The sequence below is a fragment of the Gavia stellata genome, chromosome 25, assembly GCF_030936135.1.
Source record: "Gavia stellata isolate bGavSte3 chromosome 25, bGavSte3.hap2, whole genome shotgun sequence".
Classification (NCBI taxonomy): domain Eukaryota; kingdom Metazoa; phylum Chordata; class Aves; order Gaviiformes; family Gaviidae; genus Gavia; species Gavia stellata.
In genome coordinates this window covers 5,683,738-5,704,618 of record NC_082618.1, presented here as the reverse complement: position 1 = coordinate 5,704,618, position 20,881 = coordinate 5,683,738, and the positions used below count along the sequence as shown (strand labels likewise).

The following is a 20,881-nucleotide window of genomic DNA, read 5'->3' as shown; positions in this document are numbered from 1 at the left end:
TACTTGAGTGTAAATGGAGTTCATCTGAACATTGCTCACTTCAGCTGGGAATAACTCTTTAAATTACAGGCACAGTTAAATGGAGAGCTGAACATTACAGATACAAGAAATATACTTTAAAAAGTGGTCAGATATTGGCAGAGGTAGCACTAAGAATTCAGGAACCAAATTTCAGCCTCCAACACACATCTAAGTCTCGCCAAGCATGTGGGAGTTACACATAAGAATGTATTTTTACAAACAAGAAAGGAATGCTTAGTGCACCAATAAAGTCACTGATAGATGGCTTTTTTTTTGCTGCCTATATTTGTTGCCTCTGTTCATGTTTTTCCAAAGTCTATATAAGGCTTAGCTGAAGCATATACATTACAAGTCAAAATATTAATTCTGAACACAAACAGCACTGTTGTAAAAAACATTTGCACTAAGTTGTAGTTTCTTTATATCACAATAAGCTAACTCCCACTCATAATAGCTAATGCAGCAATTACGCTGCATAGGTAACTTTTGTTTATAGTACATCAACATCAAATCTGCACAAGAGGAAAGAAAAAAAAAAGTCTATGCTGAGCAAAGTTAGGATTTCTATGACAAATCCTAACCCAATGGTAAATCCTTTTCTAAACTGCATCTACGTAGTTCCACCAACACAGACTGCATGAGCAGATTCAAAGGCAAAGCTTCACCCACTTAATCCAGACTGTAAAAGAAGGGCAGTGTCCCAGCTACGGCTGCTTGACTGCCTGAACGGCTTTCCCAAGATGAAAGAAAACAAACCTGCTTTGTATTGCTACCGTTATTTCCCACTTCCATGCTTAACCAAAACAATTCAGTCCCACAACAACAATGAGCAATTAATTCCTTACCTTTTGGATGAGTACTCTAACAAAAAGGTAACTTATTCTATAAGGAAACTTGGAAGAATAACTTAAGAGTAAACCCCTGCATTCTCAAGACCTGGTGTACCTGCTTTCTAACCAAAAGAGCTCAAAGATAAGACTCTTCTACTATGTTTTTTAAAAAAAAAAAAAAAAAAAAGAAGAGAATTTGCTTCTCAGCCAAAATACAAATTAGTGAGATGATCAATTTTTCAAGCTTCAAATAAAAGGGTGAAAAAAAGTCTACTAAAATCCCAAAAGATGTACTTCAAGACCATTAAAAAGAAACCTGAATAATGATTTTGAAACCCGAAGTTACTAAGATTAAAAAGTGAACATCTGACACAGAAGAAAATTATTGTTCTCTATCGTAATAATATCAGCTAGGGAATCTGAACAGTAATTTCTCAAAAGATTTTTTTTTCTCAGTGCTGCATGACTTTGCACAGGCACAAAAGAAAAACGAGTGCTGAAAGCATTTATCAGAGTACATATTCAAGTCATTCCAGTTTTCAGAATAACGATTCATACCTTAACATTACCAACTATGTTTGGAAATACTTTTATAAAGGTTATTCAAAGAAATGAAAGCTCTCAAAATTTAAAAATGCTAATTCGATTTTGCCCCAAGTATTCCAGAATAATTTTTTACACTTGCAGTCTGCTCTGAGAGGTCGTACATGCAGGGTAAGTTTATACAGGCCAATGCAACTCGCAAGAATCTTGTGGGAGAACTGATGTTGCAACCAAAAAGTCACCATTATCGCAAGTAGAGGACGGCGGCAAGTCAGCGATGACGCTTGTAAACAGGATGCAATGATGGCCCAGCACTACAGACTAGACGAGGCAATATAGCTGTAAGAACACCAATAACTGGATAAAGCTCTTACCAAGCTGCAACAAGTTCTCCCTGCATTTAAATGCCAGTCAAGACAAAATTTTTATTACTAGCTAACACAGATTCATTCACTATGGTCTCAAGTTAGCTATTAATTTTTTTTTGTAATGTCAAGGAACAATATTTTGTGTTGATAGAACTCAGTTACACATTATTTTCCATCCACTATAAAAAGCAAATCTTATGTTATTACAGCAGTACCAATATCTGTGTAGACAAGGTTTTTAAATAAGATTATTTCCTGATGGCTATGGAATTTCCACAAATTAATATTAAGCATTAAAATGTGACTGAAGTAAAAAAAATGAAAATGGTAACTAGTTACTGGAGATAGACTTGACATTCCTACACAAGCTGCTTTTCCTAAGGGGAAAAAAAAAAAGAAACCCAAGGAAACAAAACCAAAAAACTACCCTGAAACCCCACATTTTCTCAGGACTAAACATGATTTCTTATCTTATTAGAAGTTATTTTCCCCTTGATTACACAGTTTTTTATTTAATTTAAGATTCTACACTTCTCTAATAAGCATGACTTTGGTAAAATATACGTCAGAAGCAGAATCCTCCATCATAATTCTACAGAAAGACTGAATAAACATATATGACACTGTAGTATCGCCACTCTTTTCCTTCTTTTGGCTTTCAAGTCCACTGAAGTACTATTATCTACATGGATGTGTGAACAAAATCTTACATTTTGGAAAAATATGGGAAGAGGCTTTATTTTCACAGACATTGATTTATCTTACTTTATCTTGCAAAGACAGCAGTTTGTTTCAACATGATTAAAATCTACCAAAAGTATGTTTTTTGAAGCTCACATTCATTCCTCTTATTGGAAAGGGTTCAGCTATAAACAATTTTTTAAAAACACAGATTTTATCATAGGTATATGGAAAACCCTCATTCACATAGAAAAGCTAATTTTAAAAAATTGTTCAGTTTTAACTGAAAATGAACTTAGAAATTACTTTGCTAGTTAGGTTTATATTATATAAAACCCCAGCAAACTGTAACATAAAATAACTATTAATACTCTTTTGTAATTGTGCTACCACACCTAATTAGGAGAGATAGGGTCCACCTGCGTCATCAAAACAGCAAGCCATGAAGAACAATTTGGGACCACCTTAGGAGCAGGCAAATTTTAAATATGGTTTAAAAATAAATACTTTATAAAGTCACCAAGTCTTAACACACTGTTGGATTATTTTATTTAAATTAGATCAGTTCAAACAAACAGCATTGTATAATTAGAGTTCTTCACCCGAGTTCTAGCACTAACCCAGAACTGTGTAGCCTATTAAAGGATAAGCGGTGCTGACAAGCCGTACTTCAAAACTCACTTGAGGCTTCAATGTTCTTACTTTGCATCCATGAGCACTCTACACCCCCAACCATTTCACAGAGGTACATGAAGGGCAGCCAATTATGATAGGTTATTAAGAAATAATAATGTCACCTGGCCTAATTCAATGGGATTTAAAGCAAAGGTCCCAATCTCTCAGACCTATGCATGAACCTTGCATCTGCAAGCACAAATTTAAATATGTGCATAAATTTTCTTGACAGGAACGGCGCCTAAGGCAACAGCAGAAGGGGTAACAGTATTGTTAGTATTTAAAATCTGCCTAAAATTAAAGTGTTTAGACTGACAGCTAAACCAATAATAAAAACTGTATTTTAATGGAAGACTAGAACTGCAAAAAACAGTAAAGAACAAGTAATGTTATTACTAAATTACTCCTAAATTATTTAAAAAGCAGAAAGATAATTAGCCAACCTCAGTGTAATGATTTGTCACTGTAAAGTCAAAATAATTCTCTGCTAAAACATTAGCTACCTTAGCTATGAATTTTATACAACTTTCTCATTCCCTGGCTGTTCGTTTTCTTCTCACTGAAAACAAATTTTTACAGGTTTTAAAATATCTTATTTCAAGGGATGGGCTCAGGCAGTTTTTGTATTACAACTTGTGTAAATAAAATGCAACTATCTGTCCTAACAATCAAACGCTTGGTCTCAATCTATATGAACCTAAAAGCTTTTCCTAGGGAAAATGCACTTCTGTGCAGTGCAGAAAGGTTTAATTTTAGAAACCTTCCATTTTTGGAAATCTAAATCTGAACCACGTTAGGAACAGACATACAGTAAACAAAAATTAAAAACAGCTAAATAATAAGAAACACGGGTAAGGAACTGCAGGCACTGGAATGAGATCACTTACCTATATCCAGACATATGACCTCTTCCATCCATGTCATATCCCCCTCTACCTCCTCCCTGTGACCCGCCATATCCTCTATTATCTTCTCCATACCTACTCTTTTCACGACGATCATCTGGAGGAATGAGTACAACAAAACAAAACATGAGTAAATTGTAGTGCAAACTGCAGTGCAGTAAAAATTCCCACCCTACAATTTTTTTCCCCCCTCAAGCCTGCCATTTAAATCTGGAAAGCATCAACTCCTAAATCTCTCTTACATTACCTACACCACAAAGTAATGGAGCAAAGTTTGATTTTGTTCGAGTTATGTCCCTTGGCTTCCAGAGCCACAAGGTATCTCAGAATGTAAACATTCTGCACTTCAACTACACTCCATTTTCCAAACATTAAATACATACTGTCTAAAATACACTTTTCATTCTACTTCCATGTAGCCTTCCCAGTTTGCAAAAGACATAACTGAAGACAGAACAAGGATAAGGAGTGTGGGTTGTGCCGCTTGTGTGAAGTTACTGCAAAAAAAAGGGTTAAACGTCTCATTTCCTTTCATCTCAGAATTCACCTACACAGCGTAAAGCTGGAATGTGAAGTACAAAAGCTCTTCATGACTGATGAAGACATGTCAACCTCATGCAGGAAGAAGGTTGAAAATTGCTTAGAAGAAAGTTCCATCTAGAATTTGCAGAACTTGGAGTTGGCTGCCTCCAACAAATGCAAATGCAACAGTTTTGGGGCCCCAACAGTTTTTCATCTCTGCATAATGTTTTGAAAGTCTTAACAAATAAAACATTCCCCAAGAATATCAACATGGAAAAAAAGCTTTAACTATGCATCAAATCAACTGTCTGTGGAAGGAAACCCAACTATTTCACAGTGTTTCTGCTTAATTTTATTAGCCAATATTGAATTCAACCTGTGAATTTTACCTTGGCTGTTGTGGCTATAGCTTCCCTTCTGAGACTGGTAGGATTGCTGAGAATGGCCATATGAGCTTTGGTGCTGGTTATAGCCTGACTTTTGGTCATACGAGCTCTGGTGGCCATAGCCCGACTGCTGGTCATATGAGCCCTGGTGCCCATAGCCCGACTGCTGGTCATATGAGCTTGACTGCTGGTCATAAGAGTCTTGGTTTTGTCCATAGCTTGACTGCTGGTCATAAGAGCTTTGGTGCTGACCATAGTTTGACTTTTGTTCATAAGAGCCTCTTCCACTTAAAATAAACAGAATTTGTATTAATAGCTCAATGTTCACAGAATAGAGAGCAAAATAATGGCTGAAAATTCATTACGTTGCTAAAAATTCCTAGTCCCAGTTACCTCCCAGTCATTACTGGTGTATGGATATGAAAATACTGTTTCCTCTTGGTTGGGATATATCTGGCTTCCAATAAAAGCAAGGCAGAAAACTCTATGTCTCCATCGCTTTCAAGACATCCTCAGTACAGACTGCAAATGTAACTTAACAGCAGCACTCCCTTTACACATCCGAGTACAATGCTTGCTTTCTCCCCTCTCCCCAGTAGCATGACAATGGCAGATGGATAGCCCATAACCCGCTAAACGCCAAATCCTTCTCTACAGAACTGCAAGGAAGACACCCGCTGTTCATGTTGTATTGTGCAGCTGATACTTTCGCCTACAAAAAAAACCCCACTAAATTTTGCTCTCACTGAATTGCAATCTATCTTATTCTAGGTGTTCTACCATTCGTCCACGAACTTTTCTAACTCTTGTGATGTCCTCTAACATACTTGCAGTTCTTCCCACTTTAGTGCCATCTACATATACTATCTCACGAACTTTCATCAGAAACATTGACCAATATCACATCTAGGATATGCCAACACAATGTGGCTATACATTCTAAGAGGGAGTCGTAACTCTTCTCTGACTAATAACAACTTTATAGCAACCACAAGGAAATCTCACCTACACCATAATTCCCTGGGCTACTTCAGTGTCCGAGGTAGAAACAAAGTATTTTGAAAATCTAGATATACGAGAGAAGAGTTCCAGTTGGGTTACCCTTTCATAGCAAGACATTATATAGATTTATGAGAAATAAATTGCAACCAGGAAACACTGGCTGTTACTCATACCTTTGTTTTCTCCTTGGGTACTTAGTTGCGGCTTAACTGTACTATTTTTTTCAGTAATTGAAATTAATCACTGATCTCTGCGACTCTTTCTTCTCTTCCTCCTCCCTACTTCCAGTCCTTTTTCAAAAGATGAGGCACTACATTTGCCGCTCTCCAGGCTTGGGCAATCTTACTTGCTAGCCAAACTGTCTCAGAAAAACAAACAAAAAACCTAAGAGCCTACAGAAAGTTTCCACCAGCTTTTCAAAGCACTCTAAGATGAAGTCCATTTGGTTCAATCAATCTCAAAGTATCCCATCCATGTAAACACAGTCTAATCTGCTCTCTCCCAGTTCTAGCCTAGACCTCAGCTTTAACATAACTAATCCCAGTGGCAAAGAGTCTGCGAAGATTTTTGTCAGTATCTTCACTTCAAAAAGTGTCAGCTCCACTTTAGCCTTTGCACCATCACCAAGGAAGGAAGCATCGTTGAGAGCATCCGCTATTTGCTTGTTTTCCTTCCTTCCTTTCCTTAGGATGCGAGAGCTACAGTTTTGTGGCCATCCTCGTCAAAGTTACTGTAATTTAATTTCTCAGTTTCTCCTTACTTGTTACAATCACACATTGAAAAGTTTCCCTCCAATGTCTTTTTTTCATTTTCTTGGTCAAAAGCAACTTGTTGGAGAATCTATGCCCTACTGTATTTTTTCCCACTAGATGTCTACAGAGTTAAAAACTACATTATTGCCTAGTCTTGTACCTTTGTACAGCTCTAATAAACACTCAGAAAACAAGGCAAAGCAAAACAAAACTTAACCATGCTCCTGCCTTCTTTAGGGATGCGAAAAAGACACTCTGAGTGACAGCACCTACTGCTGACGGATTAAGACCTTGCTTTTTTTATATTAAGATGTTTTGTAATAATAACTAAAAAAACAGAAACCAAGTACAGGTTTGCTGAAGTCCAGATTGTTTCATCAGCTTGCAAAAAAAATACAAAAAATATTTGGACCTTGGACACAAGAATGAAGTTTAGTACATGACAGGGTATTTTAAAAAGAGGTTACATGATCTTCAATAAAGATCTAATGCAAGCAATAACCCTGGGGTGTATGCATGAAACTTGTAAATTAGATAATGAAGTGGCCTTGTAAGTTGTTATGGGAAGTTGGGTTGTATTTTCCAACATACTTTAGAAGTTGTATCATTAATCCTCATGAAACTGATTCAAGTACAACATCACTTAACAAGTAAAATACATTTGTAATAGTGTAAAGTACTGAATCAAGAGTGCAGCATGCATACGCACATTTAAGTTATTGATAAGGATATAAAAGCATGATGTTTTGAGAATCCTACTTAATTGGAAAAAGAAAAGATATTTCTAAAATGGTATTTCTGAATCTTTTGCTCTTCTTTCACCACAAAAAGGCATTCTAAGTCACATAAGAAGTCTACAAGTCTAAGAACAGCTAAGAATTTCCTTGCTAACATCTTATTTGAAGTTAATAAAGGAGTATTGTAAATTTACACAAAAGAATATGACTGGAGAGGTACTCATCTATCTTTTTCTTAATCAAAATACTCTCTACCAAATCCATTCTTCATTGTAGTCACTCTCCAACGACTTTCTAAAGTGTACCTCCCAGTACAGCTTGACTTCAAAACAACCGCATCCACCCTTCTTACATAAAGAAATTACCTCCTGTTCTTTCAGGCATTAGATATGTCTTATGAATGTGGATTTTCAGATGTTTGTCCTTTTTTTAGCAATGATAGCAGGAAATTTGTTATAGCTCTAGCTAAGAATGTACAACTACTAGACAGTACTTTAAATAGATACTGTTAATCTCAGCTTCCTTACCCTCTAGACGACCCTTTCTGCTGCCCCTGACTGCCATAAGACTGCTGGTTGTATGAGCTCTGATTCTGATTTTCATAACTGGATTCATCATCGTATCCCTGGGAATCTTGTCCATAACCTGGAATTGAGGACAAAAATTTTTAGTAAATATTCACCTTTTAATTACTGCCAATGAATGTAACGAGCTAGCCAAACCTGTTTGATTTTGTCCATAGTTCCCATGATAGTTTCCATAGTTCTGTCCGTAGGATGAATTGTCTCCACTCTGCCCATAACCAGAATATCCCTGTAATGTCAAGAACGTACTCAAGTAAGTGTAACTTCCACAGCAGGTAATAACAGTTTTCCTTCGCTAGACACAACTGCAAACATCAAGCACAGCTGAGAATGGACTTCTTCCTGGCCCAGATATGGTCACCCAGGAACAACTATTTTTTACTCAAGGAACATCTGCTTTTAAAGACAAAACGTTTTTTTCAGCTTACCTGTGCTTGTCCATAATTTTGACTGCTCTGATTGCCATAGGATGAATAGCTGTAAGAGAAAAATGCATTTAGTAAATGCTGATAGTACCCTCCACATGGGTTGGAAAGTAAAGGTATTTTTGGTGTTATTTTAAGTTTCTTTTCATTCCAAAATAGGTGTTTAATCCAAGTACCGCAGTTGTAGGCGTATTAGAACCACATCAATAAACTAATCGTTACCGTAGTTGACTGTCAGAAGCCAGAAGAGCTTATTTTAATTTCTGCTGTTTCAAGTGTAAATGTAAAGTACATGAAAGTTGGGCTTACTGTAATTTGACAGATTCTTCAGAATCACAGAAAACGTTATCATATGAAACCAAGGCATTTTAAGTTTTTCAGTATATTCTTACAAAGTTAATTTTAATCAATTACTGGCATTTTGATATTTGTTGGACTACTCAACAATAACTTCATCATCAAAAACCGCACTAGCTTTAGATTATACTTACTCATTATTCTGCCACTTTAAGGCTTCGTGAACTGACAGAAGAACCATGTGCTGAAACTCATATCATACTCAGATATAAACTCAAACTCATGCAGCACTATATGCATAGAACCTTGTGACTTTCATTAGCACAGTCAGTATTAGCAGTGATTTTCATACCTCCATAAAAATACTTTTGTTTCACAGATGAAAATACCCGCCCCCTCAAAACTTGCAGCTATTTTATGAACTGGCTTTTAAATTTCACAATTACGAACAGTTATCAGAGGGCTTTAACAAAAATTTCCCTCCAACGCAAAAATAAAATGGAAAAATAAAATTTTACATCTATATGGCCCATCATTTTCACACTTGTGTAACCGTTGACTAAAATCTTAGTGAACAGCTTAAGGCAGTCATATGAAAAATATTTCTCTATATTCATGACATTTCAAAAGTTCTTACTATTAGATGTCATTCCAGTTTAAACCTGCTTCTTGTCTTCCCTTCAGGAATATAAATTTTCTTCCTCTTTTATAAGACATCTTAATAAAGGCCCAGGGCAGCAAGCTTTCTGCACCTCTAACTCCAAAAATGTATCAACACTGCATCATGCCCAAAGATTCAAACATCATGCTGGGAATCCTAAACGGCCTTTTATTTTGCAGATTTAATTGCTAACAGCAAAAAACCCCACACCTACCTCTGCTGGCCCCCAGACTGACCGTAACTTCCAGAATCTAGAAAAAGAAGTAAGTCATACTGAGAACTTCCAATTAACATTTTATTCCTCTACTTAGTATAAGAGGCAGAAATTTGGGGAGAGGGAGAAAGGTTCAAGTACACTGGATAATGCGGCTACTTTCTCTGCAGAATGAGACAGCTTCCTCTTTATTAACAAAAAAGACAATGCCAAGGCTGGGAGAACAGGAGCACAGAAGCACAGGGTGTGGGGGACATGACATGCATATAGCCACTTTGAACTTTCCTTTTGAAGGATGTGAATTCCATTTTCAAGGCATCTCTTCAAATATTCAGGACTGCACAACCCCCTCTAATGGCTATCGAATACAGTGCCGTCATCAATGAACAGAATACAGCAGCTTAATTACTCAAGCAAAGCTAAGAGGTCAGTCCTACTGAACCCTTTTTTCAGATGCCGTAAGAAAGCTCTGCCTAGCAAAGGGCACAGACACAGGCAGAATCTGGAGATGTAAAATCAGGGATAGAGGAACCATGAAATTTCCCTTCTTCTCTCATATTGCAAAAAGAGAAACATTACTGATAGCTCAAACCATAAACCTCAGTTATCACGGAAACTGATTCTTGAAACACACTGGAAGAATGTGAATTTCAAAATATGACCTCAAGTTTAAAAAAAAAAAAATTAAATGGTTTGACTTGTATTTAAAGAAGAGCATCTAATTTGTAAAAGCTATCAAGGTTATAAAAACCTCTACTACCTGCTAGCTGGAATTCAGTTCTTAAATAGGGTGCTTTGCCTTTACTGAGTTAGCTTATCACATTATCTTATCTTGTTAATTGCACAATGATGGATTTCCTTGTCTTCTGCAAAACGGCAAATTTTCATGCGTTAAAAGCTCTTACTATGGAGGGGAAAGATTTAGTTTCCCAAGCCAGCCGCGTGTAACAGATGCAGACACACAGAACACACGTGCATTGCTCCATCAACCTCAGCCCCTTCAGAATTCAGATGGTCAGGAGCAGGCTTCACCTCTTCAGAGACACTCACACCCCCAAGCTGCTCTAGGCCCTGCCAACTTCTTCATTACACAGACTCTGTCGACCTCGCTTTTCTATGCGGGAGTCTCAATTCTTCTTGACATTTTTGCTTGAAATTCCCACCTTCTTGTCAAAAACCAAACCCTTTTTTCCTTCCTCTACCAGCCTCACCAGTACTGTCACTCTGGAGAGCAGCCCTGCAATCTTCCCGTTCCTTTCAAATCACTTCAAGAATTTGTACAAATATTGTGGTGCCGCGGTCTAATAAAAACTATTAAGAACTTCTCTGTTTTCATTCCTGACTTCAGTCTTTCTCCCGCTCACTGTCTCTAACCTCTATACTTAGAATTGACTAAAAAGCTGAAACTGAGAATGAATTACGATGCAGGGTAAATGTCATAAACTGTAAATGACTATAACCATTTTCCACTCAAAACACACATCAAATTGCTCAAAGGCTGTTCATTATACCTCTCTCATCTGGTTGTAATTCCAATCCTGCCAGTACTTACACATATACTTAAACACAAGCATACATAATTCCAAGACGAGGATATCACCTAAGCTATTCAGACATGAAGCAGCATTTTTATTGGTAAAGTATCTCATCAAAGCACCACAAAGCATCAAACTTCATATTCTGTAAAAGAAACATTTACCAAAAGCTAAGGTGAGATTAAATAATATTTCATTTCACACGGCCTATAAGGTGGTTTTACTCAGACGTGAAACATTCTCCTCCTTTTGCACTGCTACACAAATATTTCACTGCCTTTTCATAATGAAAAGCAAATAAAAAAACCAATGTAAAAGTGCAACTCAAACATGTTCATTGTTTTTAATGAGATGAAGGCCTAATGTTTACATTATTTCAATTTAAATGATCACAAAGATTACTCTTAAATAGGTAACCGCATTTTAAAACTATGGTTCAACTCTAAAATTTATATGCCATTAATGCTGCTAATTAAAGCAAAGAATATTAATGGTTCCATCAGAAAGAATTCTTGATTAAGGATGTAATTAGCTATACATCGAAGGACTACATTTAATCTCCTTAGCTTCTCCCTTACAAACTTCTGCCAAACCACAACATTTTGGAAAAAGTTTGAAAGCAACCCGATAAGGAGGCTCTAAAATACGAATACGCAGAATCAGAGGAATTTCCTTTATTTATACTTTTTTCTTCATCCTGTGTTGGACCTCTTAGTCTACAGACTTCTGATCAATTTATTTTGGTGGGCTCAATGGGGACAAGAGTCTGTAAGTATTTTCGGAAACAACAGATAGTTTATTCTGGAAATTCCTGGATACGCAGACATTTTTTCTGAATGTTTAAAAAGCTCATGGAAAAATTTCCTGTGAACAAAGTGGGGCATAGCAGACCAGCCACCTTGCACTGCTCAGGAAGAGTTTTCCTCTTAAGGCAGGAGAATCTGCTGTGACTATTTGAAAACTGAAGTTCTCATACAAAGTAATTCATATTCTCAACAGAAAATGAATGTCACGTTTGAGCATCACCATAGAGTAAAAACAGAGAAGACACTCAGGTGCTTGACTGGTAAGTACCTGAGGTCTGGGAAGAAAGTAGTTTTAGTTTACTGCCCAACTTCATTCACTTAGTAGAAGCCTTCATGGTCTGAACTCATTATACAGTACCTTTGGACGTGTTTTCTTCTCACGGCAAAGGACTGTCCTTGCATTAAAGGAGTCCTTTAACATACCTTGCTTTGTTTTGTTCATGTTCTCTATCATTCATGGACATGATGTAAGACCACACTAAAATGACTCAACCCTAACAAAACACAGCTCACTCCCCAAAGAACTTACAGCCCTGGCGTTCCTTCTCCCAGTCTGGGGTACACTACCTACCCACGGCTTCACGAGGGCATCGCTGCTGGGGGGGACCAAAACATATCCACCTCAAATAGGATGAAGAAACAGCAACACAACGTGCTCTCAGAAGCCCCAGAAGAAGCTGGGCTGCATCAAGTCATCTGGGACAGCAGACATACTGCCTCCACGCTCAACTAAAGGCCTCCGTTGGGAAAAGAATTACAGCCACTGCATTTTTAAGCGCACACCAGGGGGGCTGTGAAGCTACCCCCTCCCTATGCTGGCACCCTCGGGGGGAGGCTGCTAGAGCAGAATGCAGAGCAGATGCAGCAGATACTGGGACACAAAGGTGGGTCCCATACTGGGGGGTGGGGAGGGCATGTCCCATGCTAAGGGGGGAGTGCACGACCCAATGGAGGGGGCATTTCCATTCCATGGACGGCGCTGACCCAAAGAGAGAGCACACAAACCACGACCGACAAACGGGTCCGCATCTCACACGGGGCGGGGCCGGACACACACAACCCAAAGGGGGGGCCCACACGGGGGAAGGACCACGACCCAAAACCGGGAGGGGCTTACATCTCACAGCGGGGGGTACACGACCCAAAGAGGGGTCCTACACTGGGGGGGCATGAACCAAAAGAGTGTCCACATCTCACACCGGGGGGGGGTGTGGCACAACCTAAAGGTGGGGCCCCACATGCGGGAGAGGCCCCACATCGCACGCAGCACCCCAGCAGGCGGCCCCGATGGGATCCTGCCCCCACACCCCCCACCCCACCGCGACACGGGGCGGGGGGGTGGACTGACCACGCCCCCGGCGATAAAGGGGCGGGATCCGGACGGCCTCGCGGAGCGGGGCTCCCCTGGGAGGGGGCGTGGCCTAGATCGAGAGGGGGCGTGGCCCACCAGGCCATCAGCGGGGGCGTGGCTCCCCTCCCCCTCTCAGTCGACAGGGCGCGCGGAGCGGACAGTAAACGGGGGGGGGGGTGGGGGTGTGAGGGGGAAGGGGCCGCGTCTCCCCCCCTAACGTGGCCGCGGCCTTTTCCACCTGCGCCACATGGCGCTCGCCCACCCTCACGCGCCCACCACACCTGCGCGCTTAGCGACGGGAAGCAGAGCCGCCACCAACGCCCCCTCAGCCCGCCGGGCCTGGAAGCACCTACCCGAAGCCATGGCGGCGGCCGCTAACCGGGCTGAGGGAAAGGGGGGAGAGAGAGAGAGAGAGAAAGACAGAGAGAGAGACACCAAGCGCCGCGCCGGCCGCGCGCACACTGAAGCACCCGCAGCTCGCGCGGACTGCGGGGCCGGGCAGCCAATCGGCGTGCGCGGCGCCTACCACCCGCGTGGGGAAGTGGGGGGGGGCAGGGGGGAGAAGGACCGTACCAAGTCATCGCGGGCGGAGGGAGGGTTGTACCAGCGAGAGGGGGCGGTGGCGTGTGCTCGGCGCTGTACGGGCGTGCTGTGTTGTAGGAGGCTGTGCAGGAAGGCCGGGAATCGCTTAAAAGATTAAACTAGTTTAATAAATAAACACTCAGGGCATGGAAAGCCGACGGCTTTCCGCACCAGCAGCCCCCCCGGTTCCCTCTCGGCACCCCGATTGTGCATCGCCATTTGGGCCGGAGGGTGTTTCAGGCTTTCCAAAAGAGAATTCACCATGCCAAACTTCACAGCAGCCAGGGGAGTGAAAGTCCTCACTATGCTTCGAACGTGCACGGCCAGGAAAAGAAGCGAGATGCTAAGATGGAGTTAAAGAAAACAACCAAAATCTGGGTCCTAGAGGAAAAATAAAACGTTGGTTATTTCATCTCCTTGTTTTTTAGTAGTCATATTTCTTGTTTCAGGTCAAGCTACCTTCTTGCGAGAGTTGGAGAGGGAAAGTTTAACAGTTGCACGCTCTCTGACTGGTGACAGTCTGCGTGTGCATCAGCCAGGGAAACTGAGCACTGCGAGGTTTTACCCTGTTTTTTTTTTAAAGGCGGTGTAGAGCATTCTCTGATTTCAGCTGAACAGACTGAGCAGATTTGCAAACAAGTTGGGCTGTTTCTGTCCCCCCTGGGCGTAGCAGCGGGAGGCAAATCCCACTGCCACAGCCTAAAATAAGTTTCTGCAAAACAAGCAGTGACTAGAATGACTAATTAAAAAAAAGGGGTTGAGCGCTCTGCCTGTCTTTTGGCTTCTCCTTGAAAAACTTCATCTCCTCCAGCTGCAACATCTTCTCCCGTGCCATTAGCCTTCCTCTGTCTGCGACAACCTGGGACCTCTCACAAAGGCTGCCTTTGCAATGCGCCGTCAGGATTAGGGCAGATCTGAAACAATGCGTAGAGCCTCTCGGTGCCTCAGAGACTGAACGATTCTCATAAATGGAAAATGGCATTAATTGAGACAGAGTGACAAGCTCATGTGTCTGTTTGCCTGCTGGTAGATCTGTGCTGTGCTATCCCATTGCTTTCAAAACACTTTGAAGTCGGGGTGGGGAAAAGATGTGGGACTCTCAACCCTCTGCTCATCTCCCTTGTCTGGAAAAGATCCCAGCTGCTTCAAACTGTTTCCCCACTTTGCAAAATCAGAGGGGGTGGGGGAAGGTGTGTTTCTTCTGATCCTTCCTGTGTAGAGGAGACCTCACAGTTCTCTTGTTAGATGTGAGCCAGCAGCCTGCAACTGGGGTCTTGTCTGGAGAAGTAGCTGGTGGCAGGGGAGCATTTCTGCCACGTAGCTGTACATGGCGAGCAGGTGCAGGTCCAAGCACCAGGAACTGGGCAATGGGAGGCACATCATCTGCTCGCTCTTGGGGGGCCTCCCACCACCCTTGAGGCAAAACATCCATTTCTTCCTGCTTCTCACTTTTTTCCTGTACATCCTTCTCCTCACACAGAGGCTTCTCAGGGTGAGGGGCTCCCGTGCCGGAGCACCCCTCCATCTGCCACTTCCCTTCAGGCAGTGGTGTGTACAGATGATGTGCGCATAACGCTGTAGACAAACAGCTAAGCTGATGCCCTTTCAGCAGGTTTAGCCTGGCTTGTAACACACTGACGTGGAGGAGGCCTGTCTTCAGGCAATCCCTCCATTTGTGCCAGCGTGGGTGGGCGGACGTGGCTCTGGTGCAGATGCTCCTCTCTGCTGCTGTCTGTCACACCTGAAGGGAAACGCTCGGCCCTTCCAAGCAGCCTAACCCCGCGACATGGCAGCGGGGAGCGGACGGGGTTGTACGGGGCCCTCCCGGCTCAGTGGGGCTGGCGAGGCCTCCCGCGCCGTGGGGAAGCTGCGCATGGCAGAGGGCCAGCAGTAACCTGGTCTGGGGTGGGCTTCCAGCGATAGCTCGCTCCTCTGGAGAGTTTTGTCCCTTCTGGAAAGGGAAAAAATAACAATAACTTAAAAATTTTAAAAAGGAGGGGGGAAAAAAGCCAAAACAACTCCCGCCCGTCTCCATGGTAACAGGGGCGCCGCAGCGCCTCGCGTTGCCACGGCAACGGTCTAGGCCTTCCGGCGGCGACCGGAAGCGGGGCGGCGCGCGGCAGCATGGCGGCGCGGTGGGGGCGCCCGCCGGCCGCTGTAGCCCTCACGCTGCTGCTGTCGCTCGGCGCCTCCGCGCCCGGGCTGTTGCGGGGAGCGCCCGTCGCCCGCTCCGCCGCCTCGCTGCGGCCCGCCGCCCTGCGCGCGGGGGAAGGTGAGCGGGGGCCGCCGGGACGGAGCGGCCGCTGCCTACTTGGCTCTTCCGCCTCCCCGGCCCCTTGCCCCCCACCCCCGTCGGTCCCCCATTCCAGGCCTTCCCCGAATCCCCCACGGAGCTTTTGCTTCCGTACTCTCCGGGCGTTCCCCGTGTCCTGCCCCGAACCCCTTGGTTCTGCCTCCTCAGCCCCCATTTCTGGGCACTTCCTCAAGTCCCTCACCGAGCCTGCTGCTCCCTCCGTGGCCCAGCTCTGGGTCTTCCCCGCGACCCGCACTGTGCCCTTGCTTCCCCCGTCTCTAGGCACTTCCCCTGACCTGCACCGAGCCCGTTGGGCATCCAGCTCAGCCCCCCTGTATCAGGCTGCTCCCACCTCGGCCCCCATCTCTATGCAGAATGGGGGTATGCTGCTAGGAGCTTGAGGGATTTGCTTTCCTCTGTCCCTGTGGTATTCCCAGAATTATTTTTATCACGCACTTAATTCCCATGTTTCTGTTCACCAGCATGTAGTGATTTGTTTTAGCAGTCCAGTGCTCAGCTGGTGGATGAATTCCACCATCTCCTCACATGTCTCCAGGGGGGCAGTCAGGATGTGCTGGGTGATACTCTTTGCCTGTATGTTTCCTGCTATAGGACTGAGGTTGACAGGAGAGATGTGGAGACCTGTTTGGCTCAGTTCTCACTGAGTGCCCAGGAGAGCAGCTAACCAGAGGGCCTGGGAGCACCTCTGAGGTCTGATAATCTCGAGGCATTTTTTGTGAGAAAAATCAGCCTTCTAGCAGTTTAAGAAGTGTTTGTCTTTCGAGCAAAATCATAGTTACCATAACAGTGATTTTTATGTCTCTTGCCTTCTCTTTTAATGAGACTGAAATTTACTACAGACACTGTTGCTTTTTTCCAGGCAGCTTCCCAGGAAGCGGCAAGAGTCAGTCCATATGTCTGCAATACCCACGACAGCACTCATTTTAACTCTATTTCATTATTTACGCCTGGTTTTAAAGGCTTCAAATTCCTTCTCTTCTATACCAGCATAGCAATGAAAGCTATTAATTAATCCTGTAGGTTCACTCTCCCTCTGCTCAAGCCTGTCATTGTAGTGGGTTAAAAAAAAAATTGCTGCCTCTGCCTTTCTAATGTGCTGATGTGCTCAGTTCACAGGTTAGTTACCTACATCTTTGTCTACGAAGACCTGATATCCTTGACCTGTGGTGCCATTATCATCTGGTATTTTGCCGGCAGCTTTGAGAAGAACGTCGGCACTGTGAAGCACTGCTTCCTCACCATCGCGTTTGCCATCCTCTCTGCCCTCCTGTACCTCTTACTCGAGACCGTTGTCTCGAGGGTGTCAGAGGTGGAAGATGCCAAAGGATTCATGCCAGTAGCTTTTGCTACGTTGGGTGTGTCTACCACCCGCTCGCGGATGAAGAGAACTCTGGTTTTTGGGGTTCGAGTTCCAGTGGTGCTGGTGCCGTGGTTTATGCTCTGCATAGCATGGTTTATTCCCCACTCTTCTCTCTTGAGTAACCTCTGCGGGCTTCTAGCTGGGGAAGCCTGTATCCTTTCCGCGTGCAAAGCCCTGAACCAGAGTGGGATCATTGGTTCGCGAGGGGGAGGATGTGCTGCAGTTCTTGTTGCCGAGATGCACTCGCTTTATGGTGTTTCCTGGGCTCTTGCTCTGCATTAAACTCTCACTGGCTTTGCCGGACCTCATCACACCCAGTTCTGCATTTTTTACCTCATGCTTCCACTTCCCCTGTGGCTTTAGTGCACGCAGAGAACGTGGAACTGAGAAGGGCAATGGTCTGTGAAGATGGTGCTGGGTAGAACTGGGAGAATTCTCCAGGGAACGCGGTTTGTGGCCAGAGGCGGGGGATGTGTGTGGCTGCGTTAGGAACAAGCGCGTTTTGTCTGCAGTCCTTAACATGCTGCTGACTTCAGATGGTCTTGGCTACTGTTTCTGCTTGGATTTTCCAGAGTCGGTGGGCTCTAAGCTGGACCGGGTGTTCCCTTTCAGTCTGCTAAAGAGGATACCAGGGCTGAAATATATCCCAGGGTCCTTAGCAGAGAGAAGAGCCTTCGAAAGCAGCAAGTAAGTATAGGCATTCCTGTGAGAGATCTTATGATATAGGGGAATTTGGAGGCATAAGTGGAGGCACTAAATCGCCTTTAAAAGCTGTATTGTGCTTCTCGTGTTCATATCCTGGGTGTTAGGGGGAACATACTGACCCATTGATGTTACACTGGTGACGTTACTGTGACTAATATGTTACCACACGTTAATTCAACCAGGTCTTTCAGTGAAAGCTAAATTGAGGTGAAAGACCTCTCATTTGCTGCAAGGGCAGCGTGTACACATGCAAAGGTATTGCAGCTCAGCTGACGTGAAGGCTAAGTCGTGAGGGCTAAGTCGTGCAGTTCTGCCCTAACATTAGGACTTCTAGCAACATTTGTTCCCTGTTGTGTGGCTCTCCAGGGCGCGATCTTTATCTTTCTTTGCGCCACCTCGCCTCCCAGGAATGCTGTGAAGTGAGTCGTGTCCAAATCTGTGTGTGAGCAGAGCATTATAAATTAAAGATGTCGCTTAGGAAGTTCAATGTAGATGTTTCAATGCATGTTTTTAGCATCAAGGCAAGACTGCTTTACCGAAAAGAAACTTTGGGGCCTGTGGCGGATACTCGGGAATGGTTTTAAGTTTGTGTCTATCACAAGCCATGAGAACTCACTTGTATTCTAAAAAGCTTGGAAATGTAGGTCAAATTTTTCCTTATTCTAAGATGTCATTTCAGTTTCACAGAGAAAGGATGGTTTTCTATTAAGAGTTAAATTCTATATATTGTTCACTCACTGTATTTGTAAGCTGTATTGTATCAGCTCACTGTAAAGTGTTCTTTGAAGTGGAAGCATTCCCAAGTGTTTGCATCTGCCCTCACCCATGGGGAAACCATAAAAGAAACCTTGCCTGCAGCAGGAGTGTATCCCAGATGCATTAGGGCACTCAAACGTGTGAGTGCTTGTGGGGAGGCCAGGCAGATCCAGCAGCATTTGTGTTTTTACTCTCTTCTTTCTGTGCAAGTGCTGCTTTTGGGAGGAGAGACTGTCTGGCTGCATGCTGAGCCTGTGTCTGCATTAGTCTAATGCTTTTGTGCAACTGTTGTGCACAGCGTCTCAGCTCTGTGTCTATACCTGCTTTCTTTAGGTGAGATGACATAAATAGACTGTTCTGGTTCAAAGGTATTTACATAAACATTTGACTATCAAGCAGGGCGTGGGAAGGTGTTTCTAGGATGTTTCCATTTCTGCAACTAAATTTGCATGTCTGTGTCTTAGACACAAGTTCTGTATGTGCTTCTGGGGCTTAATTTTTATTCTTTTGATTCTTATTCCCAAGTGAGAGCTTTTGATGGTTTGGGTTTGTTTTTTTAAAAAAAATTTATAAGGCTTCAGGCACCAACTTGCCACCAGACAGGAGACGTTTCTAGGAGGTCCAGGCTTTGGCATCACGTTTGTGTCCACAAATAAAACAAAACAAAAACCAAAACCAACCCACACCCCACAGAAAAAAAAAAAAATAATCCAAGCCTGAAAACCCCAGCGTGAGCCAGTCTCTTATTCTTGCTGGGAATCTGGTGGTCATGGTCTTCATGAATATTGTCTTGATTCTCAGCACTCATCTTAGTGTTGTGCGTGGGCTGAGCAGTACTCCTGAAGTCCCAGAGGCTTTGGCTTCTAGGCAGATTGCCTTGCGCTTGATACGTTTCGGGGGGATGAGTCATGCCTTCTGTTGGCAAAGGCTGTTTCTAGACCTTGCTTCTGAATGATTAATTTTATTTGTAACTCTCTCCTCCTTCCCTTTCGCTCTATACCCTGGGCTCTTACTTGCACCAAAGGCCTTTATAGCTTCTTGATAAATAACACTTGGCAGCTGTGACTTCTCCTGATTAATAACTTAGCAGATGTGTCGTTCAGGGGAAGGCAGGGAGGATGCGTACGGAAGTCTTAAAGCACATTGCAGTTTGGCTTGCACATTCCCTGCACAAGGAGACATGGGGCCAAGAACTGCACTCGTTCAGTGGGCGTGGAATTGGTGTGGGTTGGGAACGGGAACATCTGTCCTGGGAGGTCAGTAAAAGTATTTTTACTCAAGTGCTGCTTATATAAGAGCTTCTCTTGTAGTGATTCTCTCTGAATTGCAGTGACCTTTCTGAGCACTGGTCCGGAGGAAATCTACCCCCAGGGCACTTCCAGTGCTAATTAGTCAGTTCTGAACACAGTGTAACCTTCTGTTTTCTTCTTGCCCAGGATTAACCCTGCGCCAGGCGCCTACCCCACCCAAAGCTACTACTGCTCTTCGACTCCAGCTCTTCCTGCTTTCCAGATGCAGCACCCCAATGCCCAGAGCCAGGGGTTTCAACACAGCTGTGCTCCGGGATGTGGCCATGCTCTGGGACACGAGGGATCTCAGCACTGCCATGCTGCAGGACACAGCCTCCCTTCTTCCCTCTACCAAGCCAGAGGTGCCTTCGGAGAGTGTCACGTGCAGGCCCACACCGGAGCCTCACCTGGACACTGCTGCCAGCTGGGTGCATTCTCTCCCCCACAGTGCATGTGCCCGACTGATCCACAGACATCTGTGGGTGCAGACCCCCTGGCTGGGGTTCAGCAAGCATCAGGGTATGCAGCAGCCACAGTGGTTCCTGTTTCAGCTGAATTTTCGAGAGTCCAGGTGTACTGA

General features: G+C 43.6%; 2 protein-coding genes across 2 annotated transcripts in view; one reads left to right on the top strand and one right to left on the bottom strand.

Moving 5' to 3' along the window:
• The window catches only part of TAF15 (TATA-box binding protein associated factor 15), a 22,497-nt gene extending 8,764 nt beyond the window's left edge, over positions 1-13,733 (bottom strand). Inside the window, exons 1-7 of the mRNA XM_059829275.1 lie at positions 13,649-13,733; positions 9,604-9,640; positions 8,435-8,483; positions 8,145-8,235; positions 7,950-8,067; positions 4,935-5,218; positions 4,006-4,120 (exon numbers count right to left, since the gene is read on the bottom strand). Of these exons, the coding sequence (XP_059685258.1) occupies positions 4,006-4,120; positions 4,935-5,218; positions 7,950-8,067; positions 8,145-8,235; positions 8,435-8,483; positions 9,604-9,640; positions 13,649-13,658 (704 nt within the window). The 5' untranslated portion in view covers positions 13,659-13,733. The remainder of the gene's footprint in view (positions 1-4,005; positions 4,121-4,934; positions 5,219-7,949; positions 8,068-8,144; positions 8,236-8,434; positions 8,484-9,603; positions 9,641-13,648) is intronic.
• RHBDD2 (rhomboid domain containing 2) lies at positions 13,657-20,881 on the top strand. Its single transcript, XM_059829505.1, has 5 exons — positions 13,657-13,836; positions 15,921-16,149; positions 17,301-17,702; positions 18,088-18,238; positions 20,449-20,881. The coding sequence occupies exons 1-5, from the start codon at positions 13,657-13,659 to the stop codon at positions 20,879-20,881; spliced, it is 1,395 nt and encodes a 464-aa protein (XP_059685488.1).

Excerpts from the sequence above, each read along its gene's own strand:
- RHBDD2 (XM_059829505.1), top strand. The coding sequence starts at position 13,657 with ATGGCGGCGGCCGCTAACCGGGCTGAGGGAAAGGGGGGAGAGAGAGAG. Across the intron at positions 16,150-17,300 it reads CGCCCTGCGCGCGGGGGAAG|TTCACAGGTTAGTTACCTAC; the intron begins GTGAGCGGGGGC and ends TGATGTGCTCAG. Across the intron at positions 17,703-18,087 it reads GCTTCTAGCTGGGGAAGCCT|ATGGTCTTGGCTACTGTTTC; the intron begins GTATCCTTTCCG and ends TGCTGACTTCAG.